General features: G+C 50.4%; 6 protein-coding genes across 6 annotated transcripts, besides 3 other annotated features; 4 read left to right on the top strand and 2 right to left on the bottom strand.

The window, feature by feature from the left end:
• Positions 1-4,634: 4,634 nt before the first annotated feature.
• NFIA_105830 (homeobox domain-containing protein) lies at positions 4,635-6,553 on the top strand (the record flags this gene model as incomplete). Its single annotated transcript, XM_001266991.1, has 3 exons — positions 4,635-4,969; positions 5,026-5,225; positions 5,277-6,553. 3 exons carry the CDS (start codon positions 4,635-4,637, stop codon positions 6,551-6,553), a joined length of 1,812 nt encoding a protein of 603 aa, XP_001266992.1.
• A 995-nt stretch (positions 6,554-7,548) lies between these two features.
• NFIA_105820 (phosphatidylglycerophosphatase) lies at positions 7,549-8,286 on the bottom strand (the record flags this gene model as incomplete). Its single annotated transcript, XM_001266990.1, has 1 exon — positions 7,549-8,286. The coding sequence occupies one exon, from the start codon at positions 8,284-8,286 to the stop codon at positions 7,549-7,551; it is 738 nt and encodes a 245-aa protein (XP_001266991.1).
• Positions 8,287-8,782: 496 nt separating this feature from the next.
• On the top strand, positions 8,783-9,304 carry NFIA_105810 (putative small nuclear ribonucleoprotein SmD3; the record flags this gene model as incomplete). The annotated part of the gene is made up of 4 exons (XM_001266989.1): positions 8,783-8,839; positions 8,900-8,960; positions 9,025-9,154; positions 9,202-9,304. 4 exons carry the CDS (start codon positions 8,783-8,785, stop codon positions 9,302-9,304), a joined length of 351 nt encoding a protein of 116 aa, XP_001266990.1.
• A 535-nt stretch (positions 9,305-9,839) lies between these two features.
• On the top strand, positions 9,840-11,164 carry NFIA_105800 (adaptin-binding domain-containing protein; the record flags this gene model as incomplete). The annotated part of the gene is made up of 3 exons (XM_001266988.1): positions 9,840-10,680; positions 10,734-11,039; positions 11,085-11,164. The coding sequence occupies 3 exons, from the start codon at positions 9,840-9,842 to the stop codon at positions 11,162-11,164; spliced, it is 1,227 nt and encodes a 408-aa protein (XP_001266989.1).
• Positions 10,172-10,201: a microsatellite.
• Positions 11,165-11,316: 152 nt separating the features above from the next.
• On the bottom strand, positions 11,317-12,166 carry NFIA_105790 (protein tyrosine phosphatase-like domain-containing protein; the record flags this gene model as incomplete). Its single annotated transcript, XM_001266987.1, has 3 exons — positions 11,317-11,390; positions 11,441-11,580; positions 11,634-12,166. 3 exons carry the CDS (start codon positions 12,164-12,166, stop codon positions 11,317-11,319), a joined length of 747 nt encoding a protein of 248 aa, XP_001266988.1.
• A 3,323-nt stretch (positions 12,167-15,489) lies between these two features.
• Positions 15,490-15,518: a microsatellite.
• Positions 15,491-15,518: a microsatellite.
• Positions 15,519-16,255: 737 nt separating this feature from the next.
• NFIA_105780 (Hpt domain-containing protein) lies at positions 16,256-16,888 on the top strand (the record flags this gene model as incomplete). The annotated part of the gene is made up of 3 exons (XM_001266986.1): positions 16,256-16,300; positions 16,360-16,541; positions 16,600-16,888. The coding sequence occupies 3 exons, from the start codon at positions 16,256-16,258 to the stop codon at positions 16,886-16,888; spliced, it is 516 nt and encodes a 171-aa protein (XP_001266987.1).
• Positions 16,889-18,201: the final 1,313 nt, after the last annotated feature.

The raw sequence follows: 18,201 nt of genomic DNA, 5'->3' as shown, positions 1-18,201 counted from the left end.
CGGGGGTGAGTGTACGGTAGCATGAAGCTTTGATGTTGTAGAGGTCTGTTAGGTTTCTTGAGAGGGAGAAGCCGCTTTACATGTAGAGAGTCAGATCTGGTTGTTGTCTTTTTGTGATGAAGGGGGGGCTGGTCTGAATCGTGAATCAAGGAGAGAAAGGCAGACTAGACCTGGAGCAGCAGTACGCTGTTGATCGCCTATAGTCAAATCGATCTGTGGCCATTTGGTGGTATGTCCATGCGCTGGGGCACACGGCTGGGCTGAATGAGAAGCGGGCCGTGCTATTGCTGTCCCACCCTGGGGGTTGACAAGACGCGAAGCGTTCGTCTGCGGGGTCTGAGATTAGGATGGTGGTGAGTCTGAGCCTGAGGGTGGAGTTGATTGTTGTTGCGGTGCTGGTTATATCCCAGATAGAGGTGCATTCGGGGGGCTGTACGAAGGGCGTTGTGAGGGCTGGAAGGGAGGTTGTGGTTGCGGTGGTTGTACTTGTCTCGCTAGCTATCATGATTGCACCGCTGACGCTCGCCATAGAGGCTACGGCTAGGAATCTGATATACATCGATACAGGTCATCTACAAGGCTATCAGATTATCGGGCCATGTTATAACTTATGTATGGAGTTTAATTTAAGATAGATGGGCCGAGATATCTGGGGTTGAAGACCCATGATTTGTCGACAGAGGTGACTGGTCAAGTTTCACTTCGTGGTCTATTTAGTGATGATGCTATGTACTGAACAGGACGTTCCTCATCTTGGCAATACCACCAGATTACGCTGCCATATTGCTTGCATATTATTGAGACATATCTCACTGTAAAGACTTATCATTATCCTTGTGCCTGCCTCGTCGGCAGAGGCATTAACATCTACGACTAGCTCGAACAGGGAGCATGTGACTCCTACCAGCTGAAGGTCAATAACGGTTGTGGGAACTTGAACGTCGATGTGAGCTTCGAGAAGCGACGGCTCCTTCATGTTCAGAATAAGGCAACGGCTGTGTCATCTTCTCGATGGAAATCTGGACCATAACCTTGAGCGTATTGATGACAATATCTATAGTGCCTCACGTGTGGCCTTCCGGGGCTACTGCCCAGAAAGAAGACACCGTGACGATGGCCAACGCGGAGATAGCTGCCTGCCAATCTGTTTGTCGGAGTGGGGATGCCAGTATGAGCAGGGAGAGTTCTCATCAGTCAGTGGCTTTTATTTGCTGACATGTTGACGACACCAACTATGGTATCCATGGTATCACGCATCTGCCGACAATCCCGGCCTTGTACACAGACCAGTTCAACTGGACCTCCCTCGAGGCAGGGCTCTACACTTTGAGCATTGAATACTGATGAGTGAGAATTGTGGCATCAGGAAGCGCCGATCACCGTTCCTTCCGCCCCATCGTCGGCCCGGATAGCCAACTTAAACAGGTTGACGGGCATGACAAAGTCATGGACGACATCATCTCTGCGAATGGAACTGTGTTTGAGAACGCACCGCCGAGCTGCATCCTGGACGAGTCGAGGTTCTAAAGAACGGAAGCGCTTTCAATGACAGCGATTCTCGAGAAGAACATCCCGGACCCAGACTTCAATTCTACCTTGGGCTAAGCTTGAGTAGGTGAAGTTGATTGTTCAACGATGCTCTTAGTTAGGCTGCGGATGCATAACATGACCAAGGCATGAGATGCTCTGCACATAAACTCAGATTGAGCATCGACACGGTCAGTCGACCCAACTTTTTGAGCTCACACTTGAATAAACCTCACTGTCTTTCCATCTGAGCAGACTTCAACTGCCTGTTCAGGTGGTTCTGGTTCCTTGATTTTCCTGTGGCGCTTAGGATAGGATACTGTGGTTGGTCCCTGTCCCAGAGTGGTCTAGCGGCTGGGGTCGACGTGTGATGCACTAGCCATGGGTTGGACCAATCAGAATGTTAGCTATTGGACAGGCGGCGCACGGATCATCGATAGAGGGACCATGAAGTGTGAAGTGTAGGTATGGTACCTTACAGGGTACGTACCACCTCACTGAAGAAGATGTTTGAGTCTGTCACCTGATGTTTCTGGTCTCCTTGCTGCTTGCATCGGTTGTAGGATCCTGAAACGCTGCACGAAGTAGGCAGCTTCATGTGTACCAGCTTTCTGTACTTCAAGGTATCCCTATGGACGGCGTCAGCTAAGCGACAGCGAACCACCGTAACCACGAGACATTACCGGATAGGCTGCACCCCCACCGCCGAACACCCAATAGAAAGAGTTTGGTACCTTAGTATTTGGCGCTGTCACTGAAATCATGACCAATGAGCATTGTGGCTGCTTGCTGGCTGGGTCATGGAGGGCGGGTACCTGGATCGAATTATCGGAAACGTGTGAATTGGTTTCAAGAATTTAGTCCCTTCCCGGCAAGGACGGACTTACTCAGGTTCTGGTCCGCGAATTGTATGCCTGACTCCAAATCCTGTCGTCTTTAGGTTCGCGGTACTATCAATAGTAACTGAGAAACAAGGTTGGGTTCAAAGACAGAATTTTTCTGTCCTTCAAACTTTGTCCAGTGCAAGACAAACCTGAAACCAGATACTTCGTACGTGGGTTAGTGGTTGCATTCGAAACTGGCAAAGTGTAACAACCAGAACGGCGGCAGTCTTCCGGATCTTGATGTTTAGAATTAGGACCTTGCTTAGCACTGTTGGGGTCTTGGAGGGCGGCAATAGTCGAGTGGCTGCTCCACTGATCGAATTATGGTGGAATAGTTCTGTCGTCGCCGGGATCTGGTTTCTTCTTTTTCCTCTTATTTTGTTTTCCTTTCCTTTTCCGCAACCAGTAGCTCTATGCGGACTAGAGTACGGAGTAATTGGTGCTACGTGTACATAATCGACGTGAAAACCGTGAACTTCGAGCGTCCCCTGTTTCCAACACGGCAACACCTCACAACAACGTGCTTCTACGCACCAGATGAAGGAGTGGCCCGACCCGTTGTTGTACAGACTACAATGCACCACGTTAGGATTTCATCGTACTCCTTGAATCATCAACCTCCAGAGTTGTGATACTGATGACAACAAGACGGAGTCCAAGAATAGACACTGTGTACCATTCGTATGTGAATGCAGGCTAGTTTCTCTAGTCGGAGTTACTATCGATACGATGTGCTATTATCAGAACTTCGGACATATCTGGCATTGTAGGACTAGTAGAGACTACCTTCGTACTAGGGCGATAGATACGGAGCCACCCCTCTACTTATGCGTCATGAAAAGCATTGGGCAGCAGATGCAGTTCCCGAAGCAGGGGCCAAAAACACATTCAAGCCGGTGACTGGTCATTTGCGCCCCCCTACTCGAAGCGACCGCCATCCCGACTTTTGTCCTTTTCTTCCTGTGGTAGGTTACGGCGAAGGCCAGAGCTCCAGGCCTAACATATGCAGCAACGGGTCAGGAATCGAAGAATCGGAACGAGATCATAATAATAGATGATATATCAGATCGCTGGTAGGAAAGGGATATCCCTGTGGACATCAAATATCAATAACACCAGACGATCGGAATCCAGCCTGCGATCTGCCAGCCGTCAATACTGAGGTACGCATGAGATCCTTCGGTATGAACTGAGCCTCGGACTCCCGGCGTCTAGAAGGTAGAAAAGGGAAGGAGGAAAGAAAATACACGACAGTTACCGTCACACTCCGGATGCACCTGCATGGAGGGAGAACAAAAGAACCTCCACTTACACTTAACCGTCAGCAACTCCGTACCTGGTCTGTATCTGTAATAAAAGTCAGGAACAGCCGTGCCAGCCAGCCCCACTAGGCCCCTTTAGGCAATTCCCATCTCCTGATTGCGGTCAACCTCAGGCACACAAACTTGTCCTTGTCTAGACTCTCTCCTCCACTGGGGCTCTCTCAGTCTCACTCACAACTCACTCCACCCGTTTGTTTCCCTCGTCTCTCACTCGTTCTTCTCCCTCCTCTCTCTCCCTCTTCCTCCCCCCCCCCAGTCATCTGTCAGCCTTCCTTTTTCCTTTCCTTCCCCCTCTCTCTTTTCTTTACTCTTCACTCTTTTGTTTCTTCCATTCTTTCACTCTGTTGAGTCCACTCCTTTCACCTCCAACCTCTTTTATTGACTTTCCTGGTCGTTCGTTACACTCCTTTACGACGGCCTTGGAATCCGCTCTCTTCGTCCACGTCCTCGGATTGTCATCTCCCTACGCTCCTTTATCGTGCTGACAATTCCATCGAAGATATCCGCCCTGTCGCGAAGATTTCAGGATTCCTTTGATCATTATAAGCTGCTAGTCCAGCTCTCCTTTTTTGACAGCCCCCATTTCTCGCCGTCCAGCTTGACGCTTCTGCGACGCGATCATCTATACCATCCATCTGGGCTTGTGATCTTGGAAACAATTCGGCCCTGATTTCCGATTACTCCCATACCGTTGCCTTTTCTTGAATCACCTTGTATCCTCTCGCGCTTGACGCTGCTTAGAGAGACTCGAAAGAAAACATCTTTGCCTCTCCATTTTCTTTTCTACCGTGTCGGCCGGATCGTCATATTTCTCCTTACCCTTCACTTGGAACCATTGGACAAAATTGGTTATATCTCATTTCTCTCCAATCTATATACTTCGAGTTATACTCTGCAAACAATGTCTTCGACAGACACGTCCGACCCATCGACTATGTCGACAACCTCGACCGCGGCGAACACGGCTTCGTCATCTTCGGCCGCTTCGACCCCTTCCCCCTCCAACTCCAGTGTCACCACGGCTCCTTCAACATCGGCATCGCGCCGGCCGGCCCGGAAGAGCACTCTGACCCAACAGCAGAAGAACAATAAGCGACAACGGGCAACCCAGGATCAGCTAGTCACTCTGGAACTTGAGTTCAACAAGAACCCTACTCCCACGGCAGCCACGCGCGAGCGCATCGCTCAGGAGATCAACATGACCGAGCGTTCGGTTCAGATTTGGTTCCAGAACAGGTTGGTGGAAGATGAATCCGGCCTTTTCTGATTGTATGTACTAACCGCGACTACAGACGAGCCAAGATTAAGATGCTCGCGAAAAAGAGTATAGAAACCGGTGAAAGCTGTGATTCAATTCCCGAATCGATGAGACAGTATCTGGCGATGCAATTCGATCCTAGCAAAGCGGGTGCGAGAGACCCGTTCGGGCGCACAGGTGCGTATGGAGCCAATGGTGCTTACCCGAACGAGTCCGCACCCTCAGGGAAAGTCGGTGAGTTCGACTAGATCATTTCGATTTGTGGCGATCGCTGAAATAGCCTAGTCATCCATCACTTCACCTGCCGTTCCCTGACCATCGGAAGCTGGCGGCGCATCGGGCAAAACGCAATGGACCTGGTTGTCTTCTACTCTCCCGAAAAAGCCTGCATGACATATTACATCAATAACGATTCTGCCGGATACAAAATCGAGTACCCCTTTTCCTACATCAAGAACATCACGCTCGAATCGGGTGATGCCAACGCCCAGTCCAACGGGGCTCCCACCAGGCCGGCTGGCCTCCTCGTGGAACTCAATCGTCCGCCGTTGTTCTACATGGATTCGTCTAACTCGGGTGGATTCTATCAGTGCGGTGATTTTACGGAGGATCAGCAAGCGAGCCAGATCCTGGTGCACCATCTGGGAGGTCATCCCAAGGTTCTTAGTGTCCAATTAGCCAAGTTAGTGTCGCTGGAGTCTTTCCAGAACCGCCTGGCGTACAGCAACCTTGCGATGGCACCGCCAATGTCGCCTCATTTCATCCAGCGCCCTGCCTCTCAGCCAAACCAATTCGCGCCGGCATTCATGAACATGTATCAGGACCAGTCGACCCTAAACATTCCAGTCGCTCGCGGACACAAGCGGCAAAGGAGTCGTTCCGTTCCGGTTGCTGTTGACTTCTCTGCCATGCAGATGTCTCACTTCCCGTCTTACAACATGTCCCAGACTCCGGCCCCATACCATAACGCGGACTCGGGTATTTTTGCGCCTGTCCCGCAGTCGGCTCAACCGCTAGCCCTGAACCTGCGCATCGACACCTCCCCTTCGTATAGGTTCGATCCTCGCGGTCATCCTATGTCTGCTACGACGACCGGTTCTCCGTCCGACTTTGCGAGCCCGTCCATCTTCGCTACCAGTGCGACCGGTGAGTCCACCCCAGTCGCTACGCACATGGGCCCTTCATTCAGCCTGCCTTTTGTGGCGCCTTCGGTGGATTCGTCCAGCATGGGGCATGCAGCTCCTTCCTACTCGAATATCAGCCATGCCGATCCTATGATCGCTGAACATTCGCCTCCCCTGTCGAACATGGCGCATACCCCACAGGACATGTACACCCTAAGAACCGAGCAGCAGACCACTTTTGGAGATGATGGGATGGGTATGAACGAGATGTTCGTCAAGCAGAGCATGGATTATTCTGTCCCCACCACCATGGGACTTGACGGTAACACATTCGACCTGCCCATGCAGACCTTGTCTGGCCAAACTTCGCCGCTCCTTGCAACCGACTATCAAAGCATGGAGGGTGTTGATCTCAACTCGTTAGCTCCGGGATCATGAGCACCCTACCACCAGGTTGTTCTTTCATACCCTAACTGAAATGACTCCACTGTCGTCCTCTCCACCTGCTAGTAGCCCAAGCAACGAGGTGTCTATTCTTCTCAAAGCCTCTATGAGTTTTACCAGGGTTGGCCATGTTTCCAATGCCCCTGGGGCATTGAATGGGCTGTCGATATGGCATTCTGGTAGGATGGCAGAAATGCTGTCTTCCTCAAACTGCAATTGGCGTCTCTCGGCCCTCGGTGCAGGTGAATAAATGCTTATATCGTCACATTTTTCGATATTTGCTACCCGATAAATTTTCCCTTCTTTTTCATCTCTTCATTTTTCTTTTCTGTATTTATACCCTTCTATCTTGCGGCTGGTCCTGACGCCTTTTGACACATCGTGTTCTTGATGTTTTCCAACAATTTTTTGTTGATTTTCTTCCCTACTATCCCTGTCCATTTTTACTTCTTGATTTCTTTTTTGACCATGGCCAGGGTCATTTAACGTGGTTATGCCAGGAAGTGAGCAAAATGGGCGATATCTGCTGGGAATTTTTACTTCATCGTTTTTGGTCTTCTCCGGGTCGGCGGGTCAGGAATTGTTTGCATTTCTTTTTTTCTTTGTGATGGTGTGATTCTTTTGGGATTCTTGAGCTTGAGTCTCCTACTCACATTTGTTCCTTTGACTTTGATTCATCATTTTTCATCATTTCCGCATGTATGCGCTTGGTAGCTTGGCCGATACCTAGCCAGGTGTCACGCCAACCGCTGGAGCCCTTTTCGCGAGAAATGTTGCGCAGGCGGCTGGTTGGTTGCCAGGATAACGGCAGACAAGATCCTGCCTGTGTTTAAGGTCAATCCACCTTAGGATCACAACCAAGAATGGCATGCATGTTGTGGATAGTGTCTGTTGACTTGGAGGCACGAGGCCTCTTGAGTATATCTACATATAGCTGGTATAAGCGGGTATCAAATGAATATAGTACAAGTGATGAGAGAGCTTCTCTACTAGCTCTCCCATCCCCTTGGCAGCGGCGCCTTCAATCCTCGAGATTCCCTCAGATATTTCTCGATCCAAATCTCCATCCTCTCAAGGATATTCATGTTCGGCCTCCCCTTGTTCGGATCCACGCCTTCGTAAACCCCATCACGGCACCAGACGCTCCAAGACCCCATCATGGTTGCCATCAGCACATCCGTCCCCAACCGATCCCCGACAACCGCAATCTCGTCTGCGCGCGTCACCACCCCGCGCTCCCGAAACCAATCCACCACCTCCTTCCCACAAAATGGCTTCTTCTCGCTGCCCTCGGGCAATCGGAAGACGGGAATCCGCAGGGATGACAACCGTTCCTCGATCTCTCGCACCTCGGCGTCGAAGCGCGGATGGCTCCCTGCGCGGTTGGAGACGATGAGGATCGAGTCGGGGGCTGTGGACTGGTTGAAGGGCGAGGTGGACAAGTTGCGCAGTGCGGCGAGCTTGTCTATGATCTGGGGAGGGAAGGTTGTTGTCTTGGGCGGACAGAGGGTGTTGTCTTTGTCGAGGACGAGGGCGCGGATGGTGGGTGATTTTGCGGCTGCTGGTTTTTCGCCTGGAGGTTGTCTGTGGAGGTGCGGACCGAGTTGTTCGGGGAGCTGGGTGAAGGTTGGGATTGTGAGGTGGGGGAGGAACTGCGAGGGGTTTCGTAGGAGGGTTTGTACTGCGTGGTTGAAGCCGCGTAGGTTGGTGTTTGGTGTGCTAGCCATTTTTCCTTTTTTCGGTGGAGTTGAAGCTGTTCTGTATGTATACGGACGAGATCAAGTTGCGCACAATCGAATGAGTGGGGGCGAAAGTGATAAAAGTAGAGAGTGACGGTGGTTGCAATTTAGGTATTCATGATGGAGGCAAGGGATAAATGAGGACAGCCCATGATTATATACTCGAGGTTGTTGATGAATCTGAAGCTGAAGATGAAGATCTACGAGAGGTACGGAGAAAGTAACAGCAGAGCCGCACAACTAGGAACTCTCCGCCTTGACTGGACCTCCGCTAGCTTCAACCTGCTCAACTCAGTTCAACGGCACCGCATTCATTCTCTTCATCGAACTTAGGGTTTTGCTGTGCCAGTTAACAATCTGCTCGAATTGTGGAATTTCAAAAAGGCATTCGTTTTGTGTCAGTTCCGCTAATCCATTCTCCTTCTCGCGCCGACCATCCACTTTTTTCGCGTAACTTTGCTCGAATCGCATCCGATCCTTCAACATGGGTAAATTGACCAGCACCATCGGTATCCCCATCAAGCTCTTGAATGAAGCTCAGGTTCGCTTTACTCTACTGTCTGCATAGAGAAAATCGACTCAAGCTAATCTGTAATTGCAGGGCCACGTCGTAACGCTGGAGATTACCTCGGGGGTGGTGTATCGGGGAAAGCTCTTGGAGGGTTCGTCGCCGTCACATATAGCTATAACCCGGCTTTTACGGATAGTGCTGACGCTTTTGCCCAGCTGAGGATAACATGAACGTCCAGCTCAAGGATATCACAGTCACTGCTCGTGATGGTCGCGTGTCGCACCTGGACCAGGTCTACATTCGCGGAAGCCACGTCAAGTTCTTCATCGTGCCGGATATGCTGAGGTATTGCATCTCTACTGTTTATGTGGTTTACGTACTGACGTCTGCAGAAACGCACCCATGTTCCGTTCGCGCGGCCAGCGCGGTAGAGGTGTCGGTCTTGCTCGTGGTAAGGCGACGGTGCAGAGGGCTCGGGGACAACGGAGGGGTTGATCTAGTGGATTTTTTTCGTTGGCGTTTTCTTTCATGTGGTTTTCGTCATTCGTCGTTCCTAATGGTACCTTACTTGTGTGGGATTGAAAAATGTGATTCCTTGAAGACCGGTTTCGGGCCGATACCCTGCGATAACAGATTTTCACATTTCCATCTCTGGGTTCTCTTACAAGTGCAATTGTATGTGCAGCTGGAGGGAGGATTGACTCGGTGGACGATGTGTACCGCGAGACAGGCAGGCGTCGAATACCAGCTGAATTGCACCGGTGGTGATTACCTGGCATGGCAACAAATAGAGCTTTTAGATACTGGCTAATAGCCCAACTCTGATTTGATTTCTCTCCAAACATGCCTGGTACTCCGTTGATAAAGCCAACTCTCCGAAATGTTCTCCGCCAAAAGTTCCCCGCAACAAACCACATTCTCCAAACCACATGGCAGCAAAGCAAGCAATACCAAAGCACTTGGTCAATTTTAACTAGACAGAAATCTCAGCGACAGCCGTCCAGCGCAAGCTGAGCCAACCTTCACCGAAATGACCATGACCTCCCCACCCGACCCTAACTCCGCGAGCGCACCCCAAATCCGCAACCCACGCCGTCTCCTCATCCTCTCCCCAAGCTCGCACTCGACCTCGACGATCCCATCGCTCCTGTACTCCCTAACAGAAACCCCTGTCGCCGACCCCCCGGCCTCCTTCGCAGGGTACACCACCCACCCTCCCCTCCGCCTCACAAACAGGTACTACACCGCCGACATCCCGATATGGGTTGACGAGATCCCTCTCCAGACAGCGGCAGATGAACGCGCACACACACAAACGCAAACGCCATTACAGACACAGACAGCAGGAGAAGGGAAAAGCGCGCCCTCGCCCTCGCCCTCGCCCTCACCCTCACCCGCGCAATGGGCCGTCGAGTTCTCAGGCGAAGACGCACGGGTTGTCCGCGACGCGATCGGGGCGCTGGTGATCTGTATTCGGAATCTGGAGGATACGAGTGCGAGTTTACCTGCGGGTACGGGTACGGGCACGGATACAGGTGCAGGTGCAGATTCACCCGAGTCTCGAAAGGATGTGAAAAGCCTCAAGGAGTTTCTTTCTGCGGTTGGACGGGTCAAGGGTGTGATTGAGGAGGAGCGCGGGGAGGTCGGGGATGTCCCTGTTTTGCTTGTATTAGTAGGAGGGACAAGAGGACATAAAGATGCGCGAGTGTGCGGCGAGGAGGGCCATTTGGAGGATTCGGATGGTGCGAGCGATGAGCCGTTTTCTGTTGGGTGGTGGGAGGATCAGCTGTTTGAGATGGGGATGGTGGGGGTGGAGGTGCTAGAGTGGGATCCGAAGGGGAAGGAGGGGGAGGAGCGGAATGTCTATGGAGGTTTGTCTTTCTCTATGGATATTGTTGATGAGTGTGGGCTAATGTTGTGGCAGAATACCAGGGTATGCGGCGCATTAGGGAGATCCTTGAGACGCATGACTGGGCTGCGCCGTCTGAGGATGCGGATCCTGGGGGGTTTAGCGACGATAGTCTCGAAGAGCATCTTCTCGGACTAGATCGTGGGGAGAACGGGTTCGATCTTGAGGTCAATGAGCTGGAGCGCGAGATGCTAGGGTTGCGGATGGCGATTGAGCATGGGGGTGATGTCGGAGAGGATCTTGATGAGGATGAGGAAGAAGACGATGGACTCAAGGTCGAATCTTTGGAGGCTTTGATGATGCGGATGCAGGCTATCAGAGGTATGTCTTTTCCAGGGAAAGTAATTTCAAATGCTAATAGAACAGACATGAGTTCCGAGTTACCGGAGAGTGAGCGGAAGAAATTTGCTGCCAAAGCTGTACGAGATATTATGAAAGAACTATAGATCAGATCTGACAATATAGAAATTCTTCTAAGCTATAGAGAATATAGTATAGCCAAGTAGATGGCATTCCATAACTGATTAAAATCGTAGATGTACATCATGACAGTCCGTCACCCCCAGGATAATCTTACAGCAGCCGTGAAGTCTGACACTTACTCGGCTCTTCCCTTCTTCTTCATAACCTTGCGCCTCTGCGCAATCATGTGCGTGTAGAGAATGTATGAGCCTGAAGAAAGTTAGCGATTGGCGGCGCGCGTTGCCAGAAAACCAACGTACCGGGAACATAGATGACAAGGACCACCACCAAGAACCACCAGTAAAGAGGATTCCATTCAGCAGCGGGCTTGAGCGCCTTCCAAACCATGATGCACTCGCTGCTGATACCAATTGGATATAGCACATAGAAGGTATTGTACCTATCATCGTCAGCAAGCACATACATACCTTACACAAGACAGGAAAAAAATACCTCAACCAAGTCCACCAACTCGGGACACCACTACCCCAAACCTGCAACGCAAAAAACCCATACCGGATACACTCGGTGACGCCCCACGCTCCCAGACATCCCAGGAACGCATAATCGCCGACCTTGGCGCCAGGTCCATACGGCAATGCCTCGTGGAAGTCTCCGCCGACGATGCCGCCGTGCCCGTCCCCGCGGTCGTGGAAGAGATACATCACGCCCCAGACCAGGAGCAGGCGGCTGGCGACCTGCATGGCGGTTGTCATGACGGGGGCGCGCACAATGCCCAGCAGACTGTGCAGGATCTCCAGGCCCGCGAGCGTCTGGGTCGTTGTGAGCAGCGGGGAGTAGATGTGGTGGAAGATGGCGGGGAGGTGGCCGTTGGGCGCGAGCGAGAATACTAGCATTGCGCCACGGATGACGCAGGTGGCCCAGAGACAGAAGCTGATGGCATTGTAGGCGAGGAGGTAGACGCGAGTAAGGCCTGAGGCCGAGGCCCGGGGAGCCGATGAGGCTCTTGTGGTGGACTGGGACATTGTCGCGTACTCCTTTTTACGTGTCTGTAGATGTGCTGTTTGCCTGCGCCGCAGGGGAAGGGAAATTGGTAAGCTGCGAAAAGGGGCAAATAGCCAGCAGAGTTAAGACTCACAATTTATGATAAATTGACTTGTCAATTGGCTGGTGGACGTGATACCGGAGCTTGTGAAGATGGTTATTATTTTGTTGATTTGATGGGGATGGCTGGTGATTATGTAATAACTCTGATCAGATCGATCCTCGGCTGTAGAAACTTAGGTAAATCTCATCATACTCATGCACTCTGTGTGCGACTTCTCCATAGGCAGAGACATGAATTGCTTTAAAAGAATGTCTGATATCAGCTCAGAGTTTAAGACATTGTCTGTCTGAGCTCTGCGCGGCATAATAGTCCGTAGTTATTCATGCTTATATCTTCGTCTGTTGTACCATATCAAAAGACAGCAGTGTACGGAGGACACCGCTTTCATGTCGAGGCTAAGAACAGACGAAGATTTCTTGACTTTTGTCATCCGACGAAGTTTCCAGCCACGCGGTCTGATGTCATATAAACAAAGCAGTGTAAGTGGTGGGCTGTATGAGTTACCGACTGTATGCCGAAATGATAACAACTAGTGATATGCTGTTTCTGCTTCTCGGATCAGATCCGCGATGATTTTGTCATCTATCAGTCTGTTGCAGAGCTCTGTATTCGGATCAGTTGATCAGTTGATGTGGAGATGCTGAGAGACATAACAGTAGTTTGCTAAGTTAGTCAGGCCGATCAGGGTGTCCACACTGTTGTCAATACTGGTCGTAGAATATCCTACTCCGTACACCGAGTATCTAGATAACGCGAAATGCCTGAGGCAGTAGGTAGGAAGGGTCATCCATCTTCCACTCTCGGCTGGCCCGTTCTCCACTTACTTCAGTACTACTTGGGATTTCCAGTGTCTCTGATAGTCAGCCTATCCCTGTTATTATTATTTATGGCTTCATAATAATAGTAAATAGGTATAAGCTGTTGCTGTACGGAGAAGGATAAGCCATTTGGCCCCTCTTCATACTTCCAGCCGAAAGGGCCCGAGCTTCAGTAAGACTTGGCAATGACCCCTAACATCAACGTCATAGGCGAGCCAAAATTCCCGAATTGGTCGTTTGTCTTCTCCAAACTTCGGATCGAATCCACTGTGATGTCATTTTTTGCTCCCTTCCCAAATATGATTGGCTGGAAGTCACAGCCATGGTCGAACTGACCAACAGCAGTCAAAGTTCATCACCTCAAATGTCGAAAATGGCTGAAGCCACAATGGGGGGAGGAAAATGTCAAGTTCCTTGTCCACTTCAACTTGGAGGAAATATAAAGCCACATAATGCCTCTCGACTGGATCTGGCGAAGGAAAAGCAGAGAGATGATGCGAGAGTTCTAAATAACTCAATCAGGAGCCTCAGTGCCTCATCTTCACATCTGGTGTCGATGCGAAGCCCACCGAGGTTGTGGAATGGCACCGACACTGTTCGCTTGGGTATTCCACTTGGACGGATTATCCGTTTCTGTGTTAGTCTGTCAAACCCCGCTGGCTTCTCTTTGGCAAGAACACAGGTGATCTTGGAAAACGCAGGGCGAACTGGCGAGTCCTTATCGTTCTTTGGGCTTCTTCTTACTCTGGATGTTTGCTTGTCCGGTACGTGCTTTCCGGACGTCCACTATATCTGGGACGGTTCCTGAGGGCCCAGAACAGCCCATGGCCTGAGATGCTGTCGGTTGTGATGTCAGACGAGAAAGACGGATTCCGTTGGATGCGAACTCATTCGGAAAGGGCTCACTCGTCACTGAACTAACGAATCGTCAAAAAGTAGCATGTTGATGTCTGAGATTATATGACAGCCTTGGCCAGGGTCGGGGGAACAAGGACTTGGGAGGAGTTTGGCGATGATGTCGCAGTGGATCGAACCCGCCCCCTGCCAGTGACCTAACACGCCCCCAACGGCCAATGAGAGGCTGACTAGCTGACACCCTACGTCAGTCTGTAGTGCGATGATTTCAACGTGCATCTCCAGCGAAGAAGTGGGGATGAAAACTGAGAGACGACTTCAGATGAAAATTTATCTTTAGATTCTTAAAAGGCTATTGATGAGGCTACCCAGGGATTCAACTGCTGGTGGAGGTTGCATACTCACGAGGTCATAAAATGACGCCAGATGAAGCTAAGTAGATTCTCGAGTCCTCGTCTTCAATCTTGATGCGTGACGATGGAGGAGGGATACGGACTATTCCTTTTGTCTCTGGCGCTGTCGGTTGACCCCATTTATTAGCCTTTTGGGATTATCCTCCCGACGGTAGGTATTATTTTTATTATTATCGGAACAGCTTCGTTTTTATTATTCCTCTACCCGATTGCAACTGCTCCAGTCTTGAGAGCATTGACAACTAAAGAGGCTCCTCCTTCCTACGTTTCGGACATTCCGGTAGTTTTCTGAAATCGTCTGTGTCAATAGCTCATTACCAAGACACGAGCCACTCTGGCTGCAAACTGTCAATCGAACATAGTCATCGCTGATCCCAAGGGCTAGTCTATCTCCTCTTGTCCCCGCCGCTCACCAAAAAGAAAAAAAAAAAAAAGCCCGCCCACATTTTTGCCCCTCCACACAACTCTCTTGTAGTCTTCTCTTTGAGTCTTTACCTCTTCGAGCGCGCCAAACAGAAGGGATTAAACGGAAGGAAAAAGGGAGAAAAAGGAATTATCAAAAATATTACGGATAGTTTGTTGAAGGTAAAAGAAACACTGTCACGCTTTCCCCTTGTCCAGTCAAACAATCAACCACATTCCACTTTGGCTGTTTGCGCTCTTGCTTTTCCTTGCGCTCTGATTCCTCACTTTATCCTTATTTGGGTTCTTTTTCCTTTGCACACTGTTGAATCTCTAATCTGCCACACTTTTTTCTCAGCTTCTGCTACAGTGACTGACTCCTCAGTGGGTGGTTTGGTAGCAAATCATATACTCTTTAGACTGCAGACAGGCCTCTTTGACCATCACTGTCTGTCATCAGCATCAACAGCATCACCATCATCTACTACCGTCTACTACAACAACAATAATAGCAATACAAGGTGGGATACCCCAATACTTACTACCCCTCCTCTTCCTCGTCCTCTCATCCTCTGCGCCTCCCCTGTCCTATCATCAATTAGTTTTCTCAGTCCAGACAGCTTTACTACTTTTCTTTCATTTCCTTTGTCAGCTACCATGATCTGTCCCTCTCAACCATGTGGACCCCTTCCCCTTTAGGCTCCGTCTAGGTTGTCTGTGTGGTTCGGTTTCGGGTCATCCCTCGTCCCCTCCTGCTGCTGCTGCTGCTGCTGCTGCTGCTCCTCGTCATGTCCCAAAATGCCTGTTAAATCTAATACTTCCGCCCCGTACATCCCTCCCTTTCTGTCGGTCTCCCCCAAGCCTCTTCTATCCGCATTAATACCGGATGTTGCTCCTGTAACTCCCTTAAACCAACCTCCGATCCCTGAGACCACCGCCTGTCGTGGTGGCTTGTTAAGCTACTTTTGTCCCTGAAGCCTTTGTGCTCGATTGGTTCCACCTTGGAAAGAACCCCGCTACATCCTGTGGCCTCTGCAACCAACAGGAAGGAAACGTACCGGAGGTGATTCTCCCTGATTCCCTACCCCTCGTCCATCAGCCCCCATCATGTTAAGCCTCCTGACAAGCCTCCCCTGTTGTTTGTATATCTCTTCCCTCCCCGCTGTCTGGACTTTCATAGCCCTCCGACCCAGTAACCTTCTCACTGCGTAGGGCGGCTACCCGTGGCGGTCGAGTCTCAAGCGCTGAGCGCCTGTTGCTTGAAATCGCCGTAATCTCGCCCTGGAACTCGAGAAGCATGAAACAACTGGTTTAGCGCTTGAACTAACCTTTTCGCACCGTGTAGATCGAGTCTGTGTCCAAGATCGTGACCACGGTTTGCTTTTCCAGCTTTGAAGAGCCACATACGCCACGAAGAGGAGAAAGGTACAGCAAAGCGTCAACCTTAACGAGTCTTTCTTGATCCATCTTTCGCTCATCTGCTGGAGAAACAGCGCTAAGCATCACGTACTTACAAACATGGCTCCTACAACCACTACCAAGACCAAGGCCGTTGAGGAATCTGTACGTTGCTGCCAGTGACCATCGTACCTGCTGTTGAGTGGACACTGACATCTCGACAGCCCCAGCCCAAGGAGACTGCTCCTCCCAAGAAGCTCTCAGAGATGAGCGAAGTCATCGACAAGGCCACTTTCGACCAGATCTTGGAGATGGACGATGATGAAGACATGGATTTCAGCAAGGGCATCGTGTATGGATTCTTCGATCAAGCCGAAACCACGTTCGACAAGATGGACAAGGCTTTGTAAGTGTTCGTTGCTCCATGCTGACCGTCCAAGTTGGACTAACATTCAACATCACAGAGAGAACAAGGACCTAGATGAGCTTTCTTCGCTTGGACATTTCCTAAAAGGATCGTCAGCTACTCTCGGGTTGAAGAAGGTCAAAGATCACTGCGAAAAGATCCAGCATTACGGTGCTGGTAAAGATGAGACTGGCACTGTCGACGAACCCGATGAGGAGAAATCGCTGAAGCACATCCAGGAAACCCTGGCTGAAGTCAAGAAGGACTATAGTGAAGTAGCGCAGTTCCTCCGCAGCTATTACGGCGAGACAAAGTCTCCCGAGGTCACCTCGCCCTCCTCTAAATAGTTGATTGACCAAGGGGAAGAGCTTGCACATAGAGAGCAGAGGCAGAACGAGCATGGGAAGGATGTGCTTCTGAATATACCACACGACAGAGTTGAGATCCTACACACATATACACACAATCACTCTTCACGTCAGTCCACATACCCAGAACAGTCCTGTCTGCAAGAGGAGTGAAGAACAAAAGCGACAGATAATTTCCACCACTGCCTTTCTGTATCAAATCATTGGATTACTTAAAATGATGTTCAGCGCTTAGCAAATGGGGTTTTGTATGAGCCATCATTCCTAGCATGCAAGATTAGACTTCATCAGTTTTATCAGACATTGCTTCTCCTTGCCCCAAGTCTTTTGACTACAATGCCAGATTCCAGCAGGGAAAAGGCATATCTCAGGCAGCATGCAAAATTCCAACTTCTGTTTGCTAGACAAATAGAGGACTTTTTATCCAACAGAACAGCAGCATAAAATTCAGGAGCAGTGAAGGTAATGTACAACATGTCATCCTGCGCGCGGCCACCAGACAGTCACAAGCAGCTGTCTAACACATTCCTGCCCCGTACCACAGTCCGGTAGCCTCACCCGTCACCTTCTAAGTATATTCAGAGTATGCAAAGGCCCATCGCAGACTTGCACGACATACAGCCCCTGCACCAAGCAAACCACGCCAGCTTCGAGAGGTTTCCATCATAGCCAGATGAAGATTGGACGCCTTGTCTTCTCTTGGCTTTTATTCTCTGGCAGTCTCGGAAACGATCTAACTGCCATGCAAACACACAGCCGCATCCGCAGCAGAGCACTCGGATAGATGTAGAGCCTACCCACCATCCGATCCGAACCAACAATGCCAGAGGCACACTTACCATTATAACTCTACTATTTCATCCTATCTCCGTCCCCTCTTCGGTACCTAGCATTCACAAAATTTTTGCCGTCTATGCAGAACGGAGTATCAAGGAGGGAAGCACCTTGAGAGCGCGCGTAGCTTGGTCTAGGGGCGATGGTTACACAGCAGGCGGATGGGAGTGGGACAGGCAATTCTGCACATTTGCGAATCAATTCAATTCAACCCTCTCTGGAAAGCTTTAGTTTCTGTTCTGACGTTGTTGGAGTATAAGTTGGGATATTTGGAGTTGAGTTGAGTGTAGTGTCTTCTCGCCTCTGTAGTGCCTTTACGGCAAGGCGGCAGAATGGAAGTGTAGTAGGGGATGGCGATGAGGAACTGATTAAAGTACGAGTACAGTGCGGTATACCGGCATATGTGCAGCCAAGCAAACCAGCCCCGGGTCGTGTGTGCTTGATCAAACGGTCGAAGT

This window comes from Aspergillus fischeri, genomic scaffold, assembly GCF_000149645.3.
Source record: "Aspergillus fischeri NRRL 181 1099437636245 genomic scaffold, whole genome shotgun sequence".
Taxonomy (NCBI): domain Eukaryota; kingdom Fungi; phylum Ascomycota; class Eurotiomycetes; order Eurotiales; family Aspergillaceae; genus Aspergillus; species Aspergillus fischeri.
The sequence above is the reverse complement of the archived record's forward strand: the minus strand, read 5'-3'. Positions and strand labels throughout refer to the sequence as shown.